This window comes from Aulonocara sp. 'chitande type north' Nkhata Bay, linkage group LG14 (assembly GCF_057382095.1).
Source record: "Aulonocara sp. 'chitande type north' Nkhata Bay isolate Kocher_YH1m ecotype deep benthic linkage group LG14, A_spYH_male_GT1.1, whole genome shotgun sequence".
NCBI lineage: Eukaryota > Metazoa > Chordata > Actinopteri > Cichliformes > Cichlidae > Aulonocara > Aulonocara sp. 'chitande type north' Nkhata Bay.
The window spans coordinates 28491517-28508863 of NC_141357.1; the positions used below are offsets into that span (position 1 = coordinate 28491517).

The 17347-nt window shown below is 41.1% G+C and overlaps 2 protein-coding genes across 2 annotated transcripts in view; one reads left to right on the forward strand and one right to left on the reverse strand.

Moving 5' to 3' along the window:
• The window catches only part of dph1 (diphthamide biosynthesis 1), a 69583-nt gene extending 67326 nt beyond the window's left edge, over window positions 1-2257 (reverse strand). The window contains exon 1 of the mRNA XM_086261902.1: window positions 2132-2257. Within this exon, the coding sequence (XP_086118028.1) occupies window positions 2132-2183 (52 nt within the window). The 5' untranslated portion in view covers window positions 2184-2257. The remainder of the gene's footprint in view (window positions 1-2131) is intronic.
• Window positions 2258-3395: 1138 nt separating this feature from the next.
• The window catches only part of rtn4rl1b (reticulon 4 receptor-like 1b), a 159458-nt gene continuing 145506 nt past the window's right edge, over window positions 3396-17347 (forward strand). The window contains exon 1 of the mRNA XM_086261908.1: window positions 3396-4160. Coding sequence (XP_086118034.1) covers window positions 4148-4160 — 13 coding nt within the window. The 5' untranslated portion in view covers window positions 3396-4147. The remainder of the gene's footprint in view (window positions 4161-17347) is intronic.

Genomic DNA, 17347 nt, shown 5'->3' on the forward strand with positions numbered 1-17347 from the left:
TTTTGTTTTTTTTGTGTCCCATTTGGATCTTTAGCCATCAGAATTGTTGTCTTAAGGCCAAGGAAGATGCCAAGCGGATTTATTTTACCAAGTGGATCATCATGGCCTTGCCATATTGGTCCATTTGATTGACCTTTATTATAATTATGAATTTATTTTATTTTCAGTTGCTACAAACGGGACAGACATGACTGGGGGATAGGACAGGGAGAAAGAATGAAAAAAAGAGAGGGATAGAAAGAAAACCAAAGGGGAGAAGAGACGGTGAGAAGGGGGGGAAGAAAGAAAGAAAAAAAAAAAAAAAAAAAAAAAACACCTGGATCACCTGTATGGAGAAAAAAAACAGAAGAGAAAGCAAACAACAAAGAGCAACATAATAAAAAAACGGCACCATCACAAACTAGCTAGCAGTAGATATCAGTAGATACTAAATAATAAACGATATTGTGCAGCACGCAAGATAGACAGCGCACAATGTGCTTTGAGGCAGCAGCCAAGAAAGCTGTAGTCCGCGTCTGTGAATACCCGTGTGTACACCTGTGTGCATACCTGTGTGGATCAGCATGCCAAAGGTTTCTCCATGTAACGATCTGCTAGGGAGTGTGGGGAGCCACAGCCCCGTCCTCCAGGGTATGAAGCAGGTATGGAGGAGATCAAAACTCCAGACATCCAGAGGCCCCCAGAACACAAGAGACCAAGGAAGACCAACAGAGGGGCAGCCGCGCCACTGTCCCAGTAAGAGCTGAGGAGAGTCCCAGATGAGGGCTCACTCAGCAGCCGAGGAGCAGAAGCCAGGGGGAGTTGCAGTGACGCGCCCGTGAGCTCCGCCGGCAGCCAGCCGTGCCTGAGTGACCGAGACCCCACCTCCGAAGTGGCCCGAGCGAGCCCCAGGCTCCAGGCCCCGATAAGCGGCCGCCAAGGAGTGAGCCGGTGTGCGACCAGTACAAATCCGGACAGCTGACCCGAACATTTAACTATCTACATTTATTTCTAAGGGTAAAATCTGATACCATGTGGTCTAAGGAGCTTGGGAAGAAAAGCGTCTGGACTTCTTTAAGTTGCTTGAAGACGTTTCACCTCTCATCCGAGAAGCTTCTTCAGTTCTGAAGGTGAAACGTCAGAAGTCCAGACGCTTTTCTTTCCAAACTCCTTAGACTACGATGACCTGGATGACTGAGAACCTTCACAGACTGATACCGTGTGCAGCACCTATAAACTATGGAAGCCCGTTTCCGCCACTAAAAAAAGGATCCATAACTCAAAATTTCGAGTTATTTTCTCGAAATTTCGACATATTAACTCAAAATTTAGAGAAAAGCAACTCGAAATTTCGAGTTCGCGCTGCCAATCAGTAATCTACGTGAATGACGTCATTTCCATGTTACCCGGAAGCTGAAGCCCTCAGCTACAAATGCTACAGCTAAGCTACCGGTATTACATCCAGTCGTGAATGCACAGATTGCTGAGTGTTTTCAGCCTGGCTTCACAAATGATGAAATCCCTGTGTTATTAGCTGAATCACATGGTGTTACTATCAGCAAACATACTTTAATTTGTTGGGATCCGTTTTTGAGTGCGCGGTCCTGCGCCATATGCTTCCGTGTAACAAGAAAGCGACCTCATTCACGTATATTTTTGATTGGCAGAGCTAACTCGAAATTTTGAGAAAAGTAACTCGAAATTTCGAGTTATATTTCTCGAAATTTCGAGAAAATAACTCGAAATTTCGAGAAAATAACTCGAAATTTCGAGTTATGGATACTAGCTTTTTTTTTTTTAGTGGCGGAAACGGGCTTCCATAATAAACCCAACGCATTACAAGGCATCAGAGAAATTTCTATATCTGAAATGTTTCTCTGCAGACACTCAGCAGCGATCTCAGGAAGTCACATCGACAAGTGTAAACGTGGATGGGATGCTTAGTGTTAATATACAAATGCTTTACCACGTAAATGTATAATGAACACCTCTTTTATCTACTTAACGTCATACAAGCTGGACGCGCTACTCACTTTCTTGTTTGTACTATAGCCATATCTGTTTTCGTTGCGGAAACCGCATGTCTACAAAACACTCACACGAAACAGAATTTCTTCTATATGAATTAATTTACAGACGAAATTAATGTTACCTGGGGGCTTTTTGGCAGGAACAAGTTGCACTTCACTCGAGGGCGCAGCCATCTTTCTTTTCCTCCAAAACACACACACACACACACACACACACGTGTGAGGAACAGAAAGGCGAAACCAATCGATTACAGAGAACAATGAGGAGAAGCGGAGCACCGATGCAACCGATTTAGCTGATCGGGACAAGAAGACAGGGTGACCAGACTTAATTGACCTGAAAACTTGTGTATAAAACGTTTCTATACTGCAGGTTAAACAGCAATAGCAAAGAGCAAGAGCCAATACTCGGAGTGGGAATAAAATCTAATGAAATAGAACTAATGTTATGGTCTATAACCTATTTCATAATAATAATAATAATAATAATAATAACACAATAGAAGAAAATATACAATAGAAAATATAAATAGATCATATAGATATAATATAAATAAATAGAAAATAAATACAAGGCGCAAAAAAATACTCAAAGAAAATCGTTTAAACAATTATTTCAATATCTCAGCTCCAAACTGCTTTAAACTGACATTTAAAATTAAATAAAACCACGCATATGATTATAATCTGAACCAAGAACTGAAAACATTCCTGACTTGCATTGCAATTGCACACACCTGCTGCTATGTATATATTTTTAGTATTTCTTTTAGCACTATTTATATTATTATATTACTATTTATTACCTTATTGTTAGGGCTGTTTTTGTTGTGCATCTGCACCTTATTGTTGTCAATGTCTACGCATGGGACAGTGTGAAACGTAATTTCAATTCCTTTGTATGGCAAGTACATTTGAAGAAATTGACAAATAAAAGTATTCTATTCTATTCTATAATCTGTGAGTACTTCGTGCACGTGTGTGTATATGTGTGTGCGTGAGAGTGAGAGAGGGGGGGGGGGGATCGGGCTGTTATCTATAATATATACAGTTGGGTGGATGAATTTCTTTAGCAAATGAGTTTCTTTTATAGCACATCACCTGGTTTTCCTGACATTTTGTATGCTGATTAAGATTATTGTCGGAGATTGAAGTTTTTGTTGTTGTTTTGGGTTTTTTTCTCTCCTTATATCATTTCATATGTTTTACGAAGCCCGCTGGTGTCAGGGAGCAGTGTGTCTGACAGGGGCAGAGGCACTGAGAGCGATGGAGCAGTGTGCTGCCCGGTGGAGGGAGGCTGAGGCGGTAACATACTTCTCCCTCCTTGAGCGCATCAGCAAGCCCTGAACCATAGGTAGAAAGCAGAGAGAGAGAGGGAGGGAGAGAGAGATATTCACAGACAAGATCACAGAAATGTAATAATTACGAGGGGAGAGCGGAAAAGTGGGGGATTTTAAGAAAAGCGACGCCATCAAAGTCTACACTATTAAGGAGGATTTGAAGAGTCTACGTTTATAGGCTAATCCGACATCAGAGGCGAAATGTGAATCCAAATAACTTATGTTAATTAGAGATTTTAAATATGGTGAGATTTGAACGGCACCGAAGCACCGAGAGAAGAATTTGAGATTGGCCACTTGAATTGAAATATCTGTGGGGTTTTTTTTTAATCGGAGTCTTCCTGTGATCACCGTCGACTTGCCCCCCAGAACTGATTTGAAGCTTGCACGGTGATTCGGGTTTGAAAGGAGTTGGCTGTAAGGGGCTGTGTCGGACTGTACTGAGCGTTTGCGGTCATCACTCACATTGGAGTTAACATTATTTCGGACAGAGGGGGGACGCTTTTAGTTGGTCTGCTTTCCCGGTGATTTCTGCCTCATTTCCAGATCTGCCAGACTTTATGAAAAAGAAAACTGTTGTTTGTTAATATTTATCAATCCCGCGGCAGCCATCCTGCAACTACAACTCAATACAGTGGATCGCAAGAAAATCCAGAGGAGTGACAGCTAACACTCGCACGACGAGCCACGAAAGCTGTGGATCAACTTCAAAACTAAAAGGCACAAGTTCCAAGTCTGGAATATAAGAATAGATGATTCTCAGAGGACATAAGACGAAAAACACCTAGGCCTGCAAAAATGTTCAAAAGGGGTGAGTAAGTCTCAACTTTTGCCCCCCAAAATTAAGTCGTATTTTAACCACGACGAAGTCTGCTTTGTCGTAATGCCCCACGGTACGTGGATCTACAGCGTGCACTTTTTAGCGTTATGAAACAGATGTTTAAATATGACACAATCATAATGCACCACACTGCCCCGCAGATGTATTATTACAGCCGATGCGCCATTCTAAGCGCATCTTTAATTTGCAAAACACGCACTGAAGGTTTCTGGCAATGAAATATTCATCTGTGTAAGGATACACGGGGACGAGTGTGTGATATTAATACAGCTGATGCCGCACTGCAGTTTATGAGTTGTACCCGGGTCACAGGGCTATCTCTCCGAGCACTTCCCTCGGTTGAAGGATTATTATTTTGCTCTGTGTCAGTACATTTAGATGTGATGGATCAAATCGTAGTTCACAAGGTTATTCTCCGCTGGCTACACACTATATGAGCACTCAAGACCTTTGGCACTTAATATAAAAAGGAAGAGCTCCTGAAACTTTTAATATCGAGATCCCCCCGGTAGATAGCTATCGTGCTCTCTTGCTTTGTCCCTATCTTTGCTCCAAGGAATGGTTTCTTTCATTCAATGCTTCAACTGACCAATCAGCTGTATAGCTGTCTGCACTAGATGTGTAACAGTAGGGAGACTAAAACCTCTAATGAGAATGGATTAGAGCACTATGCTCCCACTGTGCTTTTATTGAGGGAGTGGAATAGTGAAATTAAACTGTTTCTCATTTTGCTGTGGCCCCTGGAGACCCTTTAGGGACCCCTGGAGACCTCTAGTCTCCACTTTTCCAGCCACTGCATTAGGATTTACTTTTCTCTGACTTTGCCATGGCATACAGCAAATGGCTTGTGTTGTATTTTTAGCTATTTGTTCTGTCTTGTGATAAACTGTCTGTTTAGAGGGTTTGTTTCTGTCATGTTCCTCCAGGGCAGAGAAAAACAACATGTTTTTTTAGCTGTCATCAGATCGATTATTGCTGTTCCAGCAGTTGAGATGAAACACGCTGTGTTTATAGCTGCTTATAGCTCTGAGAAGAGGTTTAATGTCTAAGCTTGTATCCTGACAGTTTCTCATAACTGATGTGGCTACACACGAAATAGACAGTTCATTCACAGCTTTTATGAGAAGTGTTACAGCTGGATATCTGGGAGAACTGGCGTGAGTTATGATGTAGGTTCTACAAGAAGCTCTTTTCCAGAAGAGAGTTTAACACATGCACAAATATGTCTCTCTCTGTTCTAACTAACAAGCACACTGGTAAGTGCCGAAGTGATAACATGTAATTATAACGAGCAGATTCTCAACGAGAAGATTCCCCAGAGCACGCATTCATTTTTTTTCTCTTTCAGTGTATATAGGAAGGGTTAAATTAAGAACTGAACTGTACAGAGGTGATTGGCCTCTGAGGATTTGGTACTCATCCTACATTGTCACTTGTGAATCAGCTGTCCAGCCACTGCACAGTGGCGGACAGAAAATCACTTAATTCAAAACAAATGACTTGCCAACATGTCTGGGTCTACAATAGTGAAGCAGAGATGCGTCAGCTTTGGCAGGAACACTGCAGAAGTTCTGTGGTGAATTTGAATTTTTTAACCTAAAATAACACATTCCAGGGAGCCTGTCTGATGCATCGGGCACAGCATTTACTGTTAGACACCCACCATTCACATACACATAGAAGGAAAACATCTTAGCTGACCCATGTTGAGAGCACACCTCAGGATGACTCCATATTGTAGTTTGCTGTGGCTAATTACCATCTTAATGGAATGGGCACTTAGAATTTACAATGTTGATCTCATAAGCTTCAGGCAATGATTTTGTACAGGTTGTTTATTGTTGCAGTGAGGTAATATTTGTTTGGCTGTGCCCATACAAACAACAAACATGTCTGAAAATGTGCAGGTGTTATAGTGTATATTCAACTGAGACAACACGGTCCACATATCTTTGTTTGACTGATGTTTATGATTCTGCTTTGTGTCTTTTCTGTGACTTCGAACAACTTAGAGCAGCTATGAGGTTGAGTCTGTATCTGGGTTCAGTACGTGTCTGCTTTTACGTAGCCATGCAATACATGTCACTCCATCTCTGTCTTGACTCTTCTGTCTTTCTCACTTGCACCGTCTTTCTTTTTCTTAAAACCAGTCAGCCATAGAGTGGACACAAGGGATGATCTGTCAGAACAGCTCTGAGATGGAAAGGACAAGATGTCCACTGAATATACCATGCCGCGGCATGCTGTAATTGCTGCTACATGTTATTCAGGATTATTGGAAGAGGCTCAGCTTAGGCTTTTTGAACTTGGGCATATAACAAATGATCCATGCAGACAGGCATAGAAAGGCATGCAACTTATGTACTTGCTGACTCACTTGCGGAATTATTTTTTTTTAAAAATCTACTCGCTGTAAAAGATAAAGATGCACATACCCTTGTCCTTTCATAATTACACAGATAGATTTGTTTATGCTGCTTTAGCCCATTCATGATGCAGACCTGCATTTCATAGATTATTTCACTTCAGTAAGCAGCCATAAGTTTCTGCTCATTTTGAAGTAGTATAAAAATCAATTTTCAATGGCTTGAACATTGTTGAGAATATCACAGGCAACATGAAATCACCTTTATTAATTAATCACGCACGTTAATTTTGCACTGCCATGCTATTTCACACAGGGAACTAGATGGATGTGTTTTTTTCTTTTTCTTTTTTAAACTGGTTATCTATGGCCAGGAAACATAAACAAAAAGGCTCTGTTAATCCCCAGTGCTTGAAAGACAAAATTCAAATAGCAACAAGAATGCATTATCACATGACAGGTTTGATGCTTTAGAGCATGAATTCTGCAAAACTCTGCCTGCATATGAACAGGGAGAGATCAGTGCAGGCAATATGTATGGATAAATAAGATATTGACATACTTCCCATTTTATTATGGAAAAAAATGAAAGCAGTCTTTTAAATGCAAAAGAAAAGGGTGTCTCATTCACTTTCAGCATGCACTGATAATGCAAAACATAAGTGGGGCGACCGTGGCTCAGGGGGTTGGGAAGCGTATCTGTAACTGGAAGGTCGCCGGTTCGATTCCCGGGTTCTCTGTCCTGGTCGTTGTGTCCTTGGGCAAGACACTTTACCCTACCGCCTACTGGTGTTGGCCAGAGGGGCCGATGGCGCGATATGGTAGCCTCGCTTCTGTCAGTCTGCCCCAGGGCAGCTGTGGCTACAACCGTAGCTTGCCTCCACCAGTGTGTGAATGAATAGTGGCATTGTAAAGCGCTTTGGGTGCCTTGAAAAGTGCTATATAAATCCAATCCCTCATTATTATAAGCGTATATAACTTAAAACAGAGCTTGTTTATAGTTTCTAGGAGTAGCTCTTCATCCTGTACTGAAAAGAGCCACCTACAAACTTTGTCGTGCTTTGAAAACTGCTATGCTTTGGCTGTAATGAAGAAGAAAAACATGCAAAATCACTGATAAATATGATCACTGTAATAAGTCTGAGGCAGCAGTCATTTACCAAAAACGTATTAGAGAAACACAGAAAACACAGAAAAAATGTCTTCAAAATCTCCTACTTATGTGTTTACACAGAACACCAATCCCCTCCAGACACCTCCCATTAGATTGCTTCCACCATTATTCCCATTTAGTATTGCACAAGTTTCCACAAAGTGACATCCTTTTCCCATTAAAATATTCCCAGAGCAACGTTTGCTTCCCCGAAAGCTTCGTAATTTGCACAAGGAGTTGTTTTTCAGAGCAAAACACTCGGGTCAGCATGTACTTGGTTCAGCTTGTCGTTTGGACAGGTTTAACACATCTGATCTTTTCCTGCTGTTCACCTACTACATTTTGTTGCATCTGTCTCTCGCATAGTTTAGCCCAGCACACATAATAGCAAACTGCATGAGGAATGGATTATGTGTTTCCTTGGAAATTCTATAGCATAAGCAGCACAAGTTTTACCTCACTGATACCTTATCTTTACGCTAATAATTCATGACCATATATTCATGTTCTAAATCTAAAACAGGATTTTCACTGTCTCCCGAAAACAACTCTACATGTGTGCACAAACACACTTGCAAACACTGAAAGTATGGTAAGGTTTCCTTTTTTGTGTCAGGCTTTCAAGATAAGACTACTTAGGAAATGCATTTGCACTGACTTCATTTAACATGATGAGCTTCTTTTTTTAAAAAATAGAATTTAGCTCAAAAAGAACAAAGGGAACTGGAAGAACACCACAGTGCATGGAGGCTTTACGCTGGTGAGGACATGCATTCACATCAGCAATTATATGAATAGTAATTAAATGAACATTTGAACATGGTAAACTCATAATTGAAAACAACAACAGCACAGTGTCCTCTTTAATCTCCCAACTACAGTGATTGACAATATATAGAGGGATAATTGCTTTTTTGATATGCTGTAGCATTTAGTAATCATATTTGGAAAATCAGCTGCAACTACAAGCACCGACTTTAAAGTAGCACATGGCCCATGTTATTTTCAGCTCTACCTAGCTGGGCTGGATTTGCTATTAATGATTGCAGCACAATGAATATAGTGTAAGGGGAACACCTGTGGCCTCCGCTCTTTAGCTTTCCAGCTCTGCTCACTTATGCAGGTTGTATCTTGTGGACCTGTGTCAGTGGAATCAGAAATGCTCTTTAGCCACAGCTCCAATAATGCCCTCCACAATATCAAATAACCACAGATGTCAAGGGGCTACTCTTTTTTTTCTTTTGGCAGGAATTTTTTTAACCAGAGCCTGGTATGACTCATAGACATCAAGTGCTATGCTGTTGATCATAAAGCAAAACATTAAAGGAAAAAGATGTCTTCTTGGCTTTTCCTGAATAAGAAACATGGGTTGTGCCCTTATCCATCACAAGTGATTTGAAATGTTTGCTCAGAAATGCCCATCCGTCATTGCTGCAAAAATGCAACCATCCTCAAGACTCAAAGATAGTTGAGAATAGATTCCTTGCTCACATTATCACCTTCCTAATCCGCTCACAGTGTCAGCCTTTTGCTATCACTCCTTGTCAGCTCTGCATTGTTGTACTTTTCAGCGTGACTTGTGTTTCTGTGCGGGTGTGAGGCAGTGCGGACTGATGTCTGAGGGTTTGGAGGAGAGCAGGTTTGAGAGAAGTGAAGAGGATAATGTAGAGAGGAGCAAAAATATAAACCTCAAACTGATCCTCTAAGTCTTTTCTAAGCTGCCTGAAAAATAGAAAGCAAATCTGAGCGGAGGACGACATTTCTGGTTCTCTCTGACAGTTGTTTAAGGGTGTAAATTTTAAGACCTTCTACACATCTGTTTAAACTCGCAGGGTAATCAAAACATGAAGTAGATGCGTGAAAATGAAATAAACCGAGAGCAACTTATTTTTGTGCCGTTTTGCATAAGCTTTGGTGCACGCTATGAAGGCAACGAAGAAAAAAAATCAATAAAATGGCCCATTGGTAGTCTTAAGACCTATTCTAGAAAACACAGAGTCTAGGGTAATTGACAGAGGAACATTACCAATTATTGGATAACTGAGTCACATTTATTATCCTGCCACAGTGCACCTCTGCATTCCAAATATCTGATTTAGCCAGAGGAGACTGCTCAAACCCAAAAGCCATTTATTTAGTGCCCAATACTCAGGAGTGCTTCCAAAAAAAGAGTCTGGCACGTGACATCTAACAGAAGATGGCAAATAATTAACAAGTGTTTTTGTGTGTGTGTGTAGGTGCTGTGCCTGTTAAAGAATACAGCACTCGCTGGTGTGCATGACACTTCTTTGCTATGAATTGTTGTTGTTGTTTTTTTTTTTTCTGGGAGCCATTTCACACTTCCCTGTCAACCATTTCACATTGAATTAGGTCATGAGGGCTCTGAGTTCAGAAGTGGATGCTGTGCTCTTACGCAGCTGAGAACTCTCTTATTAATGCGGTCTGAAGCGACATCTGAACGATTAACTCCGCGCAACATTTTGAATATGAGTCAAAATTACAGAGTGTGCAAAAAAAGTCTGTCCATCTCTGTTTGCCCTTTAAAAAGTCACCTGATTCTTGTGTGAACGCCATTTCCTCACTCTTTGTGGTGGAAATGAGATGCAAGGTTGGTCATTAGCGGATGATAATGAGGTGAAAGAGACAAACAACCTAAGCCCTGTTGGTTTTTCTAATATTAATAATTAATTTGTGATTAAGTGGCTAATTGGAGTTTAAAGGTCAATGTCGTCGAGAATGCCATGGATCTTCGAAGACAGGAGGGAGGTGGGGGAGAGACAGAGGGAGACAGTCCAAGAGACTGTTGACAGTAATCCCAGGTGCTCTCCTGTTACTGTGACAGCTCTCCCCCTTCCTGAGCTATCCTCCCCAGGCGACATTGCCTTTGTGTGCTGAGGACAGCAATTCAGTTACACCAGCACCTGGGCATCTGCCCTTTTGCCATTGAGAGTTAGCAAGTTCTCAAAATGAAGTGGCATATCATCAAGACACAGCAGAGGTTAACAAGAGGGGAGAGGGGGATGTCTATCGCACATGTTCGTTCTTCTTATCGGAAGGGGAACATATTTGTGTTTTGTGTGGTTGAGATTAGAAACTATACGTTGTAAATGGTCCATTAAGTGTTTGTAACATTGGCTTGTAGGTGAGCTCAGTATAATAAGCCTGTGGGGTGATCGTGGCTCAAGAGTTGGGAGTTTGCCTTGTAATCGGTTCAAGCCCCGGCTCTCGGTCGTTGTGTGCTTGGGCAAGACGATTCACCTGTTGTCTACTGGTGGTGGTCAGAGGGCCGGGTGGCGCCAGTGTCCGGCAGCCTCGCCTCTGTCACTGCGTCCCAGGGTGGCTGTAGCTACATTGTGGCTACAATGTAGTTTGCCATCACCAGTGTGTGAGTGTGTGTGTGAATGGGTGGATGACTGGTTGTGTAAAGCGCTTTGGGGTCCTTAGGGACTAGTAAAAGCGCTATACAAATAAAGGCCAATAAAGCTACCTTGAGCAGGTCCTTTCTGATCGCCAATCGGTTGCAGAGCTTCTTGTGTTACATAAAATAATCTAATTCCTGGCATTGATTTATCACGCTTATTATGCCTCAGATTATTCTCACACTCCATCCATATCACCGTCAGAACTCATTTGTTTCAAGGTGCTTGACGTAAATACAATGGCTAATTCAGTTTCCCGAGTATGCAGGTTTGAAGATGCTTCCACATAAAACTTCTGGCAACTAGGGAAAATTAAAACACTCGAAAGGGAATGAGATGAGGACAGTAACAACCGTCATCTTTTCATTTTTCTCCTCCTGCCTCCCGTCTCTGGCCCAGTAGCCATCTCCTGTAGATGTGGCCTGCTCATCGCTGGCATTAATGAGGCAGGTTACTGTCACAGACACATCTGAGCTTAGTGCTTGTAATATCTGCCATGTCTGTGTTCTGGCTAATGTTATCTATGCTCGTAGGCCTGTCATGACTTTTAAGAACAGTCAGGGTTCAGGTAATTGCTGCAACGAACTAATTCAGGCCTGAAATGTGAATTCACACTGTGGCCTACAACTGCAGCACCACTTAAAGAACAGTCTCACGCTATCCAGTCACAGGATAATTTGGCTAATTATGGCTAATCTTGAAAGAAACTTAGCTTGAACCTTTATTTTGATTCATCTACTTTCAAAAATTGGTATATATTTGACTCTTATTTGAAAGCACCATTTTCTTTTATTAAATATTTCAAGAGTGAATTGATGTGATACAGCCTGGTACAAGATGTTGTCTCATATAATTGCTTGAGGGGGACAAGAGGATTTACTATAGAATCCAAAAAATAGTTGAATAGGGAAATGTGCGAGCATTATTTAAAAGGCAGGACTGAGAGACAGATGGAGTTGTAGTAATTACAGAATATAGGCCAAGGTCTTTTCTACAATCGCACATCTTTTTATATGCAAATCCCTGACAATAGTCTTAGAATGGTCTTAAATTCAGTCATTTACAGCAGCATAACCATGTTTTGACCTTATTAAGACTCATAGAAAGGGGATAAGAAAGGATTGGAATTACCAGATTCAATTTACCCTCCATTTTTTTCATATCTGGCTAAATCTGAGTCAAAAATGTCCTACTGCTTTTGCAGCAACCTTACTCAAATTGAAATCTATTTCTGGTGCAGAAAGGACCTCTCTTATGCTCCCTCCTTATGTACTGGAGTCCTTGACATTTGTCGGCTTTCCTTCCCTAACAAACACTGTTCTTCTGAATTGGCCCTCACTCATAGAAATCACTGAAGCCAAAAAGTGCTTGCATCATAAACACTGGGCAGCAAACTCACAATAGAGGAGCAAGGTGCCGTTTTGTGTGGCAGAGATAAGCGTTTTAATTATTCAAGTATTTGGTAAAGAGTATAGAGGACTAGCTAGATTTAAACGACACGCTGAGGTGGTTTGTGACACATAATGCATGCGGCGAATGCTTATAACATGTTAGTATTGTGCTGCATTGCAACTCCAGCCTGCTTAACTGTTGTTGCTGCGCCTTTTTTTGGGGAGAGGTGTGGCTGGGAAGACTGTACTTCAGGATGGGGGAGTTGAAAGAGTACGGAGGACTTGTGAAATTGGGAGCAGGTTGTTTTACATTCCAATCACCTTGATCCTGCTGGAATTCAGTTGTGCATTTTAATGAAGCAGTTTCCTTTGCACGTGGCACCGGATAAAATCCAGGTGCCTTTCTGTTTAAGATGAAACTGATTTGAAACAAGCTGGTCTTGAAACATCTCTTTGCTGACCATCATTTTGACACATCAAAGGGACAAATATCACAACATTGCGTTCTAAAAGCAAAGGCCATTTGTATAAAAACACTTTCAGATACGGATTTTTCTTTCTTTCTTTCTTTCTTTTTTTTTTTTTTGCCTGGGCAGCGCAGAAGCATATTTTCTGTTGGGATTATAATGGTAAGCAAAAGGGGAAAGCTCAGAGCTGTTTTTATGAGGTTTCCACCCATCTGCTGTGGTTGGCAAGGGACCTTGAAGAGAAGGCTGCATCCTGCTTTGCCCGCAGTCAAAAAAAAGAGAAGAAGCAATAAAAAAAACTGTCAGGCTAATAGAAAGCCACTACCATGTATGCTGTGTCTTGTAGATGCTGCTTCCAGTCAAGGCCTCAGTCACACACTGCTCAATTCGCATGGGAGACCCGGGAACACAGAGATGCCACAGTCTGACAGTGAATACTGCAACTGCTGTGCCCCAACACCCCAGTATAACATCGCTGTCTAAGCTGTGTGTGCACTTCTGACAGCTCCAGCTCTTGCTAAAACTACAAATCACTTTATTCCCTTGAAGGCCAAGAACAGCCTATAGTTTGCCCTCAGCAATCATGCTAATATGTCCCCAGTCCGAATACACAGACACGCCTGACATTAACGTATTGTTTAGAAATAGAGCGTAATCTAAAGAGTAAATATAGCAGATGTCATCTGCTGCCGGCTCTCCGATGAAACAATAAACAGAACACGCTGGTGGAAAACGGACTTTTTCTGTTGCTGAGCTGGGGTTACATATGATTTATGAACCGCCACTGCGGTAACAATTCTATGTAGGGGGGATTGATAGCGTTTGGTACTAAAACTCCTCGGGCTGGGACATTAACTTAGCAGATTTGTCCCTGTCTTCACAAGCAGAGCCTTGTCAATTATTTAAAAGAGCAAAACAACAGCACAGAAAAGACAGCACTTGGTGTTTGGAGCTCATTTACACATCTCTATTCCCAGAAGTCTGCTCATGCGTTTAGGCCATAATAATTTGGTCTTTCATCCCTATGTGTCTATCTGCTAATTCACACCATTTCCAATGTGGGTCCCTTCGTCCCTTAAAGACGAGGGCATCAAGGGAAAACAAAAAGGTAGTGAGGAGAAGGTAAGAAAAAAAAACTATTATTAAAGACTTGTTTAGTTTCTCACTTCACAGGAGCAGAAAGAGGCAGACAACTTCATTATAGTAAGTGAGCGATCCAGGGCCAAAGAGAGAAGGAGAGAAAGTGCAAAGACAGGCATTAAGGTCCGTCAGGGCTCTAATGGAAGAAGCAGGTTTTTTGTGTCACAGCTGCACTCTCCAATGACGGATGGAGAGGTTAACAGTCACTATGAGTTAGGTAGCCCGGTGCACAACATCCTCAGGAGCTACATGACAGACAAATCCCTCTTAAAGCCAGCCAAACTGACACTTTAGGTTTTAACCCATTGTGATAATAAACTGTAGCCAGGACACTTTGCCCCCCATGGCATCTGTTATGCAGCAAAACATTCATTGTTTCAACATTTCTGAGAAATGTCATGCATTGTCTTTAAGAGACCTCAAAATTTACCAAAGCAGTCGAAGGTAGGTGCTTATATGCACTGGTAATAAAGCAGATCTCTAACCAAATGCATTCACAGGTTGTGTTGCAGTGGGAGAAACAGAAGTTCATAGATTCAATGACATTGTCAAAAAAAGAACAAAAACAGCAGAAAGAACTGATGGGATGGAGACTGGGTAGATGGAGGGAGTAAAGGGGGGGGGGGGGGGGGGGGGGTGATATAGATGCTAAAATGTCTAAGGGATTTTGTGAGCCTAAGATGGTATCATTGAAATGAAAAAACAGCTGACCCCTAAAACTGATGCGCATTTCCATGGACCAGGGCATGTGAGACTGTTCTACTGGAGACGTTTATTACAAACATATGCTCATATGCAACCAGGTAATACACATTCAACCCCATGCACTAAAAAAATGCACACTGCTCAAAGACATTGAGATACATGTGTTAAAGTCATATGTAGAATATGTTATAATGGAGCATTTTGATGAGGTGTGTGAATACCTTTTTTAATTCCAGTCAAAAATTTTCACTTCAAACTTATTTATCTAAGCTCTATTGCCATTCATCTATCCATCCATGCATTTTGTGCCACTTATCCAGGTCCAAGTCATGGGGCAGCAGTCTAAGCAAGGATACCCAGACCACCTTCTCCCCAGCCGCCATCTTTCAGCTAGCCTTTAGATGTTCCAAAATCAGTTTGGGGAATAATTTCTCTTGGATGTTGTGGGCCTCCACCTGGTAGCACAGAAACCAGAAACACCTTACCTGCACAGGAGGTGGAAAGGAGGTGTCCCAGCCAGATGCTCAGGTGTTTGTAGTAGTCTTTCCTCTGAGTTTATCAAATACATGCTGCTCTTATGGTATCACTAAAGCAGCAGAATAGGCACGAGTATGTTCAAAGTTGAGAGAGTTCAGCGCATTTACAACAGCAGCAGTAACTTCAATATTTATAACTATTATTAATTATTGCCAGCACAAAGTCAGACCGGATCAAGCCCTATAAAAGGGGATCAAAGGCAACTATTGGCTTTATTCTTTAGCGTGAAATGATTAAACTATAGGACAACCTTTTTGTTTATTTTAAATGTTTTTTTAATCAAATCTTCTGTTTTGCATATAGTTTTCTACACTTTTATGAAAACTAAGCACATGTCAAGAATTAGTATACAAATCAATTTAAAGCAAAAAAAGAGCCGTTGGAGCATCACCTACTACGGAAGCTTAGAAGCTGTGGATATTACTGTCAGGCAAAGTGTTTCATTTAATTTCGCTTTGGTTATTTTGAGTAAAAAAGTAAATTTTTAATACTCCACAATTTGATTTGCTTGATGCATTAAGAGACTTACAAAATGCATTGCCATCATGCATAAACCTCAGGTAGCATTGTAAGAGTGATACCCATAAACAAAGGCAAAATAACTCTTAGTTATTCGACTGGAAAATTAGATTTTGATTTCTTAGGGATCAAAGAACAAAAAAAATTTCATAATCATCTTAATAATCATTTTCCAATTTTTATTTTTCTACAAGTAAGTTTGCTGCTTTCATGTTTACAAGAAAATAAGTTCATATTAAAGTGATAACTTGAGCAAATAAATAATATATAGAAAGCCACTGAAACTTTTTTAACTGCACTGGATGGATTGATTCATTTCAACCAAGTGAGTGTTGATTATTTGCTTCGTTGTATAAGAATAATAAGGACGTTATGGCACCTGAACTCTACTAATTTGTTTCTTTGATTAACCAGATGCTCACCTTTGCCATCCTCTGGATGTGACCAGAAAACAATGACAATGCTCTTTGTTTTTTATGATTCATTTTGAGACTTATCATAAGGATTTATACACACAATGTTCGTAGCCAAAACAACTACTCTTAACAAGATTAAAAATGCTTACCTTCAGCCCAGTTCTGTCGTTGCCTCTCTTCTTGCGGGCTCTTTCATTATTGCTTTTGTTGGCATACCCGATTTTTATGGCAGTCAACATAAGCTGGCACATCTAGTGTGTCCCTGTGTTTTTAGGCAGCTTTATTGTGCAGCTCTTTCTGCAGTTTGGCTTCTTTGGTATTCAGATTCATTCCCTGCAGAGAACTTTGCAGAGAATTATTAGTAAAAGTGGCATCCATTAAAAGAAAAATGATTTTCCTTATTTTTTATTGTTTTTCTTTTTTCTGCTTAATTAAACAGCACAGAAACAACGTGCTCTTTACAATAGTCATTTAATTTGTAGGGAAGTAAATAGTGACAAAAAAGCCTCTGAAAAGGGAGAAAGATTACCTTTCAGTAACCCCTCCCTTTTCTAGAAGGAGAGCACTCCATCAGACCTATGTTTATTTCCAAATTTCACACCTTGTTTATGATGTTAATATCATCCTTTTCCCAAAGTCTCCACGCAGGACTAGCAACATGATGTGGCAGTGAGAAGAAAGCGCACCCACATCCCAATCTGTCAGCGCCCCTCACAACAGGCCCTGCCACACACATGCACACACACAGCACTGCTTTGCATCTGTCTCTAAGAATGCATACATTTAGTTGGTTTCTCATCTGTGCATGGTGCCTCAGCTTATGAAACCATGAGATGATGGCGCTATTATCCTGTTGATCGGAACAGCTTTTGGCACTGTGTGGGAGAAGTTGGGCGATCTGGCTGCAGGTGTACACGCACATGCACGCACATGCATATGTACGCTCTCTGTCTTGCGCTCTCTGTTGGAGTTTCACACTGCTGTTGTTACATCCGTATATGTATGAGCCCTCTTCAGCTCTCTGCCTCCCACCTAACAGGTGCAA